Consider the following 13,406-nt stretch of genomic DNA (forward strand, 5'->3'; position numbering starts at 1 on the left):
AGACACCGTACTGGAATCTGTGGTACGGCCCCTGAACAACACATTGTTTCATGGTAGGCAGTGGACTTTACAACAGGACTCAGCCCCTGCACACAAACAGTGATTGGAGGAGAATATGCCTGACTGCATATCACTATCTGATTGGCTATCTGGAGGTCCTGATCTGATTCCATTCAAATTGTGGTCAGAACTTAAGAGAGTAACTTGCAAGAAATGATACCTCGGCATCCCCAGCCTGAAGGTGGATTTGGAGTGAGCAGTGGCAGTTTTTTTTTGGATATTGTGAGTGCTGCCATTGATATGTGGCTTCACAGACTTCAGGCATGTGTGAAAGCAAAAGGGGAGTATTTTGAACATTAAGTGCTGCTCTATGAACATTATACTTGTGGTTTGTACATGCTGAAAGCTGTAAGTGATTTATTGATAGATTAAAGGTTTATTTACTGTTCAAGTTGTAACAGTATTTATGGACAGACCAGGTATGCCAGCTATAAACACATGATTTGTTACATGGCATGATGCACCTTGCCCTTGAGGGAGGGGGTGTCCATTGACTTTTTTCCAGGCAGTGTATACTAAAATATACATCTCAAAATAAGTTGCCATCAAATTCTTGATATGCACAGGACATTATGATTGTACTATATGATCAAAAATATCCACATGCCTGCTTATCCCAACTTTCACTAAGTTTTATAAAAGGCATTAATATGGAGTCGGTCCACCCTTTGATACTATAACAGCCTTCAATCTTCTGGGAAGACTTTCCACTAGATATTGTGCCTAAGTAACTGAAATGTTTTACTTGTTCCACAGGTTCTCCATTCACAACACAGTTGACATTTTCAATGATTCTGCCTATTTTCATTGTCTTTGTCTTATTATAGCTGACCTTCATACCATATCTATTACAACAGCTATTCAATTTAGTCAGAGAATCTTGCAGACTTGTAGCAGATTTATTTAGAAGTATAACATCATCTGCATAAAGCAAAGAGCTGCCATTAACATCTCCAATTTTGATATCAGGTTTAATAGCACTTTCCTTCATAATGTGATCCATATAGATAATGAATAACAGAGGGGATAATGTACATCCTTGTCTCAACACCAGATTTAACATTAAACCATCTTCCTGTACTTCCTTCAATTCTAACTGCTGACTTACAACTCAAATAAAGACTATGTATTGCTTGATATAATGCCCCATTGACACCATATAACTGCAGCGTATTGAATAGCTTCTTTCTTAGCACCTTGTCATATGCCTTTTCCAAATCGACAAAACTTAAATACAGATCTTTGTTATATTCCCATGCTTTCTCGACTTTTTATCGTAAAGTGAAGATCTGATCCTTACAGCCTCTATTTGGCCTGAATCCAGCTTGTTCTTCACCAAGCTTTTCTTCCACAACTCTTCTCAACCGTTTCTCAAGTACACTTGCATAGATTTTGCCAGGAACACTCAGTAGGGAAATACCTCTAATTCTCACATTCAGTTTTATTTCCCTTTTTATATATGGGTACTATGAGAGCTCTACTCCAATCATCGGGAATTTGTCCCTCTGTCCAGGCTTTCTGAACTATTCAGTGCAGCCACTGTAAGACTCTTATACCACCATACTTCAGCATTTCTGATCAAATATCATCTACTCCTGCTGCCTTTCCACATTTCAAGCCTTTGATGGCTTTTTCTACTTCAAGTATGGATATGTATTCCTGACTGCATGCCTGGTCAGTGTTTTTTTATCACTGTGCTGTCATCACTGCTTGTTTCATTTAGCAGTTTTTCAAAGTAATTACTCCATACTTCAAGGATATCTTTTTCTCCTGTTTTCATGTCACCTTTCTCATCTCTAACTCCTTTTACAGCACTCTTTCCTCCATTCCTAAGCTTCTTCAACAACCTCCAGAATATTTTGCCACCTTCTTGATATTTATTTTTTATATTCTTGCCAAAGTCCTCCCATGACTTTTGTTTAGCTAGTTTTACACACTGTTTAGCTTTCTTACATTTGTCTCTGTATTCTGTAAGAGTAAAAGCCTGACTTATTTGCCAGGAACTTTTGATATGCTTTCTTCTTTTCCTTCACTGCCTCTTTAACTTCCTGTGTCCACCAGGGAGTTCTGATTTTTTTTATCCTTGCACACAACCTCACCACATGCCTCTCTGGCAGAATCAATCAATGTTTTCTTCAGAGTTTGCCAATGGATCTCCAAGGTTTGATTCCTGTTCTCAAATTCTTTCATTTTCTTTTCAATACTCTTTCTGTATTTTAGTCTACAGTTAACATCTGAGAGCTGCTCAACTTTTATTCGCTTTAAAACTTTCTTAAATGTTATTCTTTTCAATATGAAATTCAATTTCATCCTGCTCAAGACTAAATAGTGATCACTTCCAATTTCAAATCCTCTGTACACTCTGGTGTCCTGCACCAGGGAGAAAACATCACTATCAACAATAACATAGTCAATGAGACTTTTCTTATTCCTAGCCTCTTTTCTCCATGTGAATTTGTGCACATTTTTATGTTGGAACATGGTGTTAGTAATAACCAGTCCATGTCCTGAGCAGAAATCCAACAGATATTTGCCATTATTATTAGCTTTGCTCTTTTCTCCAAATTTTCCCAAAATATTTTTGTATGTCTCACAATCATTTCCTACTCTGCTATTTAGATCCCTAACAAGGACCAACTTTTCCTTTTTCATTGTGTCAGTTGCTTTTTCTAGAGCGTCAAAAAATTCCTCCACTTCTACCTTAGTAGAACCTTCTGTGGGACCATAGGCACAAATAAGTCTCATTGTCCAGTTCCCCATTCTCATATTTGCCCACATTACTCTACTTGAGACTGACTGTCATTCAAGAAGATTAGACTGGTATTTAGTGTTGAATACTATGGCTACTCCTTTTCCTTGATTGTCATTGCCTGAATATAACATTTTGTATTTATTTCTCAGAAAGATCTCACCAGTTTGTCTTTTTTGTTTCAGTCACCCCTATTATGTTGATCTGGTACTTATCTAATTCCTCAGCTAGCTCCATTTCTTTGCCATTCAGGCTTCTTACGTTGATAGTACCGATCTTTAACTCTGGTGATGTTGAGTTGGGGTTTGTTTTCAGATTTGTTCCAGTAGCTGACTTTTCGCTGTTCGCCCTGGTTCCCTGGTGAAAACAACGGGGGCCTTGTTTAACCGGGCGACGCCCCAGCCAGCATAAAATTTTGTCATGTTGTACCATCATTTTTTATTTTGGTTTAACCAATAAGAATACAATTTGGTCGGCTAAATCCCAAATTGCCAGCCCATCCTCGTTCGTTCAGTATCAAAGTAGATACCCAACAGGGTGCACCACGAGAAGGTGAGGATTGGACATTAGGTCAGAAGCCCTGGTCGGTTCTCTGCATTCCTTTCAAGGCTATGTGGAGGTCTCCTCTCAGTTATACAGCTTTGACCCTTAAGCACCCCAAATGTATCAATAAGACTCTTAATATAAAGTTCTGCTTATATTTATATTAAAAGAATGGTGTTAATGATGAATAGCCCATATCCTGAACAGAATTACAGTTGCTACTGTAATTCTGTTCAGGATATCTAGTTATTGTCATCAGGTCTGCTATTGTTTTCAAAATGTCAGTCATGGATTAATTTTTTTACTTTGCCATTTAAATCACCCCAAAACAGGAACCCTTTGTGTGCGTCAACACTAGTGGTACAAACAAATCTCAATGTAAAAATTTTCCATTTTGAGGTATGCCCACATTACTGGTTGAAACTGACTACCATTTTAGAAGATAAACTACAATATTTCATATCAGATATTGTAGTTACTGTTTCCTTTCTCTTTCCACCCCCAACACCACCTGATATATATTATAACATCAAATCTGAACACTTATTTAGATTACCTTCACCCATTGCTTGCTAAATATCATACTGCTATTTCAGGATCAATACTACTTGAATAAATCAATTATTCAATACTGTCTCACTCACCTGTTTTGGTTTTAATCAAAACATCAATTACAAGTTCTCCAGTTACTCCACTACTGTCTGTTTTATGTTAATAGTACTTATCTACAGTTCAGTTGAGATAAAATGGTCTAGTAACCAGATATTTACTGGTTCTTTGATTAAAAAAAAAAGCAATGGAAGGGTATGTTTAACAGGACAAAATAGATCACTCTTCCATACATATCTACAATTTTCTCCATTTCACTCCACATCCATCTCGTCTCTTGCTTCATCTTTCAAATCTTGTGCCATTTTTTCACTATCATTCACTCTCTATTTTACTGCCAGTCACACAAGCCTGTTTGCCATCAATGCCACTCGCCACCTTACCATTAATTGCATTCTGTTTTTCAACTTCTACTACATTCATATTGTTTCATTCAGATCACTCATTCACTTTTTCAAAACTTGACTACTATTTTGCTGCTCTTTTATAATGTCTCTCTTCGATATCAGATGAGAACTCGTCCTTCTCGTGAAATTCTTGCTACTAACACCTTCAGTTATCGATACATCACCACCCATCAAGTACGCATTCAGATCACACTTTGTACACACCCTCCTTCCATCTGTCTTAAACATTCATAATTTATCAACATAATCTAACAAATACATGTAGCACACCTCGCATTTCACGGAATGCCTAAAATCAAATTAAACTTTTCTAAAGAAAAGGACAAAGCCACTGCTGTCTTTCCTTCACTGGTTAGTATACTGCACTCTGAGTTTAATGAATTTGTAAACAAACAAGGCCACACACTACAAACGCAGAACTTCTACTGCAAACTCTTACACAAACACACACCTATTTACAATTAATCAGTCAAAAAAAAAAAACATCTGAACTAGGAATCTTCTTTACACAAACCTTCCAGTGAAACGCAAACCAACTAGCAATCAATTTAGAAAGAGAAACAAAAACTGAACTTTAGTTATCCCGCAACCTAATTTATAGGTTAAAGATATTCCTAGATAATTGAAGTTTACAAGTAGTTGGTGTTGACTTGAACTGCAAAGCCTGACAATGCATTATGAACTAGAAGTTTTAATGTTTTTGCTAGTATTTTTATTCTTTTCTCTGTCTAAGAGAAAAGAATAAAGAGGAAAGAGAAAAGACAGAGAAAAGCTGAACATATTCAACAAAAGAATTATTTTATGTCACTATCAAAATTATTAAGCAACTCTGAACATTACTTTTTTTTTTTTTTAAATTAAAGTAAATCAACATTAATTTCTTACCAAACTAATGCAGAACATCCACAGTGCTACTGCCCCAAAGAACATGCTCCCAACAAAAGACCAAAGCTTACTTAGTAGTCCACTGCTCTCACAGAGGGACCTAGAAAGATATTAAATCACAAATTCAATGAGAGAAACTTACAAATACATAAATATGGAATTTTATATGCATCTTTTTTTTTTTTTTTTGTTACAAGATTTCACAGAATTATGGCAGAACTGCTCTGCAAATTTTAGTGTAACGATGAAATAACAACTTTGCTAACTATTCTATCCAAGTTATCTTAGTCACAATGACCTCCCCAACCTTCATTTTCAAACCCCCCTCTCTCTCTCTCTCTTGTTAGGTGAAATAATTTTTTCAATGTACTGGGCATACCAGAAACAACTGTTGTATAGTAGTAAATATAAATTAGTGTCTATTTCTTACCTTTAATAACACAGTCCTATGATGGAAAGATGTCTGAGAAGTAATCGATTCTCATAGATTTTTAGGTGCCGAGTTCAGAAAAAATAGGAAAAAAATTCTATCACCCACCAATTTTACCCAATTTCTAATTTTATCGTTTTTATTAGTAGTATTTGGATTTAAATTCAGCACATTGGTATTTATTTTAATTTTCCTTTATTTACAGCTAATTAGTTGTATAAGTGCTTTTTTTGAAGTAGTACCTTTTTATGGTAAATAAAGAAATTTCCACGAAACGTCTCATTCTTAAGACAGAAGAGAGAGGGAGGAATGCAGATAAAAGTGCAGGTGGCTACTTTAATTGATTCGCATCTGCAATACGGCCAGTGGAGAATGGTCCTGAAATACCCATGCCAACACCTCCACAAATTTTAGAAGAACCACTCAGCAGCAATTCAAACAAAGAAGTTGAAGATTTCAATGATGACGAATATAAAGATAGTGGCCAACTTGAACTTTTTTCACAGACAAATTTAAATGACTTGGTCAGAGAATTCAGTCTTCCTAAGGAATCTGCAGAGCTGCTAGGCTCGAGACTAAATGAAAAGAATTTGTTAGCCCCTAGCACTTCTTTCTCATGGTTTAGATATAGAGAAAAAAGATTTTCTTTCTTACTTTTCAGAAGATGATTCAGTTTACTGTAGCGATATTCCCGGACTGATAAGCAAATTCAACATAAAATATGAAGTCAGATTGGAGGTTGTTTATTGATTCCTCAAAAAGAAGCCTCAAAGCTTTGCTTCTCCATAATTACAATAAGTATGCTTCAGTACCAGTAGCACATTCCATGCCTTTGAAAGAACGATATGAAAATTTAGCCTTCATTCTCAGCAAACTTAAGTACAGTGATCATGGATGGACAGTTTGCAATGATCTTAAAGTCATATCTATGATTTTGGGACAACAAAGAGGATACATCAAATACTCATGCTTTTTGTGCGAGTGAGACAGCCAAGATCGAGAGCAACATTGGGTCTGGATATCAGGAAACTTATGAAGGATAAACTGTTTGAAGAAAAAGTGGCAACCGTTGAAAAAGAAGCATGGAAAGCTTTGAAAGAGATGGTGACCAAATTTTTAGGAAATCACAAGGACCCCAATTATAAAATGATTGTGGAAGACATGCTACAGAAATTCAAGGATTTGGGAAGCTCCATGAGCACTTTCTCAACTCTCATTTAGACTACTTTCCTGAGAATCTGGGAACTGTCAGTGAAGAGCAAGGATAGCGATTCCACCAAGACATCAAGGTGATGGAAAGAAGGTATCAGGGCAGGTGGAATGTCAACATGATGGCGGACTATTGCTGGATGTTGCACAGAGATGACCTGGGAAAAGAATTTCACAGAAAAAGTTCAAAAAAAGCTTTGAAGGAAAAAGAAAAAGACACCACAACAAAATATAAAGCATTTATTAAAGATTAATCTTTAATTAAAAGATTTTTTTTCCCAATACTTTCATCCCAAAAATGTTTACAGAAAATTTTAAATACTGTTATTTGACTTAATATAATGCATTTTAAAGCTATTTTACTGTAATATTGAGATCGGTTTTGTGAAAAATCCTTATGTGATAGAGAAAAATGGAAGAGATATTTGAAATCAGCGGTCAAAAATAAATCAAAAACAGTTAATAATTTCTAGACAACTTTTCATGACTTGAATTTTGCAGGCCTGTGTAATTAAGAATTATTTAGCATGAATTTAAATCTGCTAACTAGTTTAGATTTGTAGTAAAAATTCCAAAGGCTTCATTTAAGTATTTAATTTTATGAGCACATCCAAGTATGGCAAGTGTTATTCACTAGAATGATCTGAAAATTGTCAAATGTTTGTAATTGCCAATTAATAGTACAGAAATGTCTAAACTGTCTTACATTCAACAGCAAATATAAAATAATTTAGATTTAATGCCATATTAAATTACCTTACAATTTACAATCCTGCAAGTGGAGCAAATGCTCAGAAAATTTCTTAGGAGAAAGGAGAGAATATATATATATATATATATATATATATATTTTTTTTAATCAGATTTTGACAGTAGATTGACTTGTTACTAGTTCTGAAGTGTTCATAGGTACAATGAAAGCACTGTTGATAGGGAGTGACCAATTAGCATTGTTCCCATTTTGCCATATTTCTTACATAATTCAAATTAAAATTTTATACAACTTGAGAAAAACTTGACCTGAACAATAGATCAAGTTTATGTTACCAGTGTTCTGTGTAATTGTAAGCAAGTTAAGTAATGGTAGCATGCAACAAGGCACTGCTATAGTATAAAGTTATATAGCATAATGAAAATGAATGGATAACAATGATACATATAATGTACAACTTATTTAAAAGTTGTACAATACAAGTTCTGTGAGTTTTCTTCTCAGCTTTTTTTTTTAAATCAGTTTTGCCTACCAGTCTACTCCACCATCTTTCATTTGCTTCCTTCCTATCTTGAATCTTGCAATGCCTACAGTCTTTCCACACTCAATGGCATCACTGATCCACTTTTCTGGACTTCACTCCCCCCCCCCCCCAACAGTTCGATTCTATTAATTTTCATTCTCGTAGATATGCTTATACGTAGGTTTTGCATTACTAAATCACTTAAGGAATTGACAACATAGATAAGAATATAAATTAAATAAAACTTTAATAAATATTACAGGCAACTCTTCTTCCATTATGAAGAAGAGTTGCCATCTTCAAAAGGAACTTACAAAAAAGGCATGTGCACGTAGACACTACAACACAACAACTGAGAATGAAGTGATGAAGCTATTGTTCTCCTAAAAGTCCGAATGGTGCCTAGCCTAGCGTTCTTGGCCACTGGGCTGAAGGTCTGCTGATGTAAGCCTCCCAAATTTGGGGCAGTCCCATACAACCAAATTTGTTGAGGTTTGGAGAGTTTCTTAGGGTTGAGGCTGATTCCATGAATAGTCTTTCGAATTTGTATTTGCTACAATGTATTACTATAGCTTTCTTCCACTGTATTCTGTGGCATGTATCCAGAGCATGGTCTGCAAGACCAGAGTGGCTGTTCTTGTGAAAACGGATGTAGTCCTTGTGTTCCGAAATTCGTTGTCCTGCCTGTTTGGTCAAAGTAAGACAGTTTACAGCTGCAAGGGACCTGGTATACACCAGGTAGGTCTTTAGTATAGCAGATAAGGGATGCCAATTTTCTGTATGGTCTGTAACAGGAGGTCAAGTCATGTTTTTTTAAGATTTTGGCGATTTTTTTCCGAGGTGCCTCGGATGTAGGGATGGTGATGGATTTAGAGTAATCTTTGTTGTGGAGGGGGGGGGTTATGGTTTGTTGGTTTCAATATTTTTTTGGAGGGGTGGCCATTGGCTGAGAAAGTATTGAGGATGTGATTTAGTTCAGTGTTTAGGGCCTTGTCATTAAAACAGATTAGTTTAGCCCTGTTGTATAGTGTTTTCACCACTCCATATTGTTGTGTTGGTCAATGTACCTGCCTGATAGGTTGGTTTTCTATAAACTGAAAAAACCAAGGTTCCATCAGGCTGGCAGGTGACTAGTGTGTCTAAGAAAGGAAGGCTGTTGTTTTCCTCTTTTTCCGGGTGAACTTGATTCTAGGGTGTTGGTTGTTTAAGTGTGTTAAGAAGGAGAGGAGTGTATCAGAGTCATGTGGCCAAATAGTGAAGACATCAAAGTAGCGAAGCCATATGGTTGGTTTTTGTGGGGCAGAGGCCAAAGCTTTTTCTTCAAAGGTCTCCATAAAGAAATTGGCCAAGGATGGGGAGAGTGGTGAACCCATGGCTGTCTCCTCTATTTGTTTGTAGAATTTTCCTTGCCAAACGAAATAGCCTGAGTTCATTGTGAATTGAAATAGGGCTGAGATATCGGGAGAAAATTTAGCTTGGATTAGCTCTAAAGTTTCCTTGAGCCATTTGTGAATAAGGAGGAGATGTCAAAGCTAACCATTACATCAGTATGTTGGAGTGTAAGGTTTTCTATGCTGGCTTTGAAGTGGGCTGAGTTTTTTTTTTTTTGTGTGTGATGATGTGTTGCCAGTATAGTGTGCGAGCACTTTGGCAAAATGTTTAGCTAATTTGTATGTGGGGGAATCAATGCCATCCACTATGGGACATAATGGCACATTTTCTTCATGTATTTTTGGGAGTCCATAAACGGGGGGGGGGGGGTATAGAGTTAAATGGCTTTAATCTGTTGGTAACGTCTACAGGCCAAGAAGTGACTTTCTTAAGGAGCCTGTGTAGTTTTCTGATTTGTGAGTTGGTGGGATTGTATTCAATAGGGAGGTAAGTAGCCCGATCTAATAGAAGAGCATTAAGCTTACCTGTGTAGTCCTTTTGGTTAAGTACTACAGTTGCATTGCCCTTATCTGCTTTAGTGATAACTATTTCTTTATTATTCCTCATTTTCTACAGAGTTTTATATTCCTTGTTTGATATGTTGGTTTCTGGTGGTCTTGCTTTGGAGAGGACACAAGCTACATCCAGTCTTACACAACTGGCATTTTGATTTGGAAGGTAGCAGATTCCATGTTCGATCTGCATCATAATATCCTCACTAGGTATTTTTCTGGGAGCAATGGCGAAGATGCGACCACGTGAAAGCGCATCGAGTGCTTCAGGCTTCAGGGTGACTGAAGAAAGGTTGATTACGGTGTTGGTAGGAAGTTTTGGATTGACGGCAGAGTTCTTTAATTTTTCGAATTTTTGATCAGTCGACCTCGTATTTTTTTCAAATTCTTTGTCTGCAGCGGTACATGAGACTTCATGTAAAATTGACCAAAGCTTGTGATTTAAAGTGCACAAAAGCTCTTCTTCAAAAGCATGAATAGCTTTGTTAATGTTCACTAAGAAAAACCGCGTGGCAGCAATTTGTTCCTTATTTGCTCCAGATAATGGAGCAGATAAGGAATGCTAATTTTCTGTATGGTCTGTAACAGGAGGTCAAGTCATGTTTTTTTAGATTTTGGTAATTTTTTCCGAGGTGCCTTGGATGTAGGAAATGGTGATGGATTTCCACTCCACTAAAGACCAACCACTTCCCCTAGACCTACCTGGTGTATACCAGGTCCCTTGCAGCTATAAACTGTCTTACTTTGACCAAACAGGCAGGACAGCGAATATCAGAATTTCGAAACACAAGGACTACATCCGTTTTCACAAGTACGGCCACTCTGATCCAGCAGACCATGCTCTGGATACATGCCACGGAATATGGTGGAAGAAAGCTACAGTAATACACTGTAGCAAATACAAATTCGAAACACTATTCATGGAATCAGCCTTAGCCCTAAGAAACTCTCCAAACCTCAACAAATTTGATTGTATGAGACTGCCCCAAATTTGGGAGGCTTACATCAGCAGCCCTTCAGCTCAACGGCCAAGAACACCTACTTAGCCCACCTGGGGGCATCATCAGGACTTTTAGGAGAACAATAGCTTCATCACTTCATTCTCAGTTACTGTGTTGTAGTGCCTACGTGCACATGCCTTTTTTTTGTAAGTTCCTTTTGAAGATGGCAATGTGACGTTGCCAAAATATCAGAAATATTTATTAAAGTGTAATTTAATTTATATTCTTATCTACGTTGTCAATTCCTTATGTGATTTAGTAATCTATTAATTTTGGTTTCATAAATCATCATCTAGTGCTATGCTGCATAATATTTTCTTTAATTTACCAAAAGGCAAGCACAGTTAAATGTTATTCAATTGCTTAATGCAAGAACAATCTAGTTTCAGAACAAATCAAATAATAACCACAAGGACTAGATTTTTACTTCAGAAACAGTCAGGAAATCATAGGATATCACAAGCCTCTGTATTTAAGTAATGTAGATCTGGAAAATACATATAACATACAAGAGAAAAGCTACAGTCAGTGGTATACACGGGCCAATATATTGAACAATATATAGCCTATGCAGGCCTGGTTGGCCGAGTGGTCAGCGTTATCTGCTCTCTAGTCAAGAGGCTGCGGGTTCGAATCCCACATAGGCATGAATGTTTGCGATTGTCTTCCACCCTCATTCATCCAAGGATAGATACACTCTCCCAATATGGAATGGGTCACCATGGGAGTAGTAGACCCAAAACCTGCCTCACCAGGAGAAGCCTTCATCCTGCAGTGGGTAGAAAAATAGGCTGTTCATCATCATATAGCCTATACCTAATTTAGCCGTTATGAATGAAGGTATACAAGAAGATGGTTGATGTAAAAGCAGGCATGGATAAGACAAAGATACATACCTTCTCTCTTACTCGTCTACACAGCTTCCATTATGAAGAAGAGTAGCATAAAACCTAATAACATAACTGGATATATTAACCACATATCTTCTTTATGCAAATCACATTGTTCCTGAATAAATTTTAGTTAAAGGATATTAATTTTTTTAAGGCATACACACACACACACACATTTTCCTCATAAATCCTTTTGAAATCATTCACATTAACTTTTCATAAATTCAGGGTAGCCCCTGTGTGTAGAGTCTTCAAAAGGGAGGGAGGGCAGAATGGTCTGAGAGTGGTTTCATTGTGATCTAATGAGACATTTGCAAGTGGGGTGGTATGCAGTATTTTATCTTATAAGGATTGTAGCCATTTGCTAAAGTCATATGACAAAGATAATAGAGTTCTATAGTGAGAACTCACTGCAACAAATAGCCTTGCCTTCATGTGAAAGAGTTTTTAAACATGCTGTACTATGGAGAGCGAATGATGGTATGAAATGTTTATGTAGCTATCTTATTTGCAGTGCAGGTCTTTCTATAAATCAGAAAGTATGAAGAAAATACTAACTCATGCCTAAGGAGAGTTACGTTTATTTTGCTACTGCAAAATACGTTTAGTGTGTATGGGCCATGAGGGCCAAACTATAAACATCTAATTGGCACAGTCAAGCGATTTCAAGTGTGGAGTTGAGGACGTTATGTTTTGTTTCTTATAGAAAGTAGCTGGGAAAGGGGAAACCAACTGAAATCTCATCTAGCTGTGTACAATAACCTAAATTATTATTATTACAAGAAACTTCCAGGGAAACCACATATCACTCACACCCCTATCTCCTCTTGAAATCATTCACATTATCTATACTCAGCATCCCCAAAAGCAAGCCATTCCAACCAAATGCTGTTTTATAAGAGAAAAATCTAGCCCCCACACTTTTCATAACTTATCTACTACTGCATTCATTCTCAACTTCCATGGATGCATTCTTCAACACACTGCTCTGTTACTCTCTTCACTGTATCTGGATCACACTGGAAAAAAAAACTGCAGACAATAGTCTAGATGTAGTTGTATCAAAGCCTTGTAAAGAGACGAAATAACTTTCTAATCCTTATTTGTTTCAGCACTGCAATTATCCTCTGAGTTGTATTCGGCATCTTTGCTACATGCCCGCTAAACTTAAAACTTATCTACTAAAACTCCAAGATCACAAGCCTGGTCCATTTACTCTAGCATAATCCCACTAAAATAACATGCCACTTGATATAGCATATTATCTCATCACACCAAAGTATATATCTTTATATTTAATACTGATAAAACAGCCATTTTTACATGCCAATTGCATTCCTGATTACTCTGCCTATCTATGAACCACCAGCAAACAGCTGTATGTCTCTTGTCAAATCCTTCCCAATGTCATTAACGTAAATGACTGAATAATAATGGACCAA

General features: G+C 36.7%; 1 protein-coding gene across 1 annotated transcript in view; it reads right to left on the reverse strand.

Moving 5' to 3' along the window:
- LOC150092681 (lipase maturation factor 2-like) overlaps positions 1-13,406 on the reverse strand; it is a 332,985-nt gene that overhangs the window by 102,420 nt on the left and 217,159 nt on the right. Inside the window, exon 10 of the mRNA XM_090414594.1 lies at positions 5,254-5,353. Coding sequence (XP_090270720.1) covers positions 5,254-5,353 — 100 coding nt within the window. The remainder of the gene's footprint in view (positions 1-5,253; positions 5,354-13,406) is intronic.

Source organism: Typopeltis vanoorti, chromosome 25 (genome assembly GCF_054136105.1).
Source record: "Typopeltis vanoorti isolate ZY-2024b chromosome 25, IOZ_Tvanoo_1.0, whole genome shotgun sequence".
Lineage (NCBI taxonomy): Eukaryota > Metazoa > Arthropoda > Arachnida > Uropygi > Thelyphonidae > Typopeltis > Typopeltis vanoorti.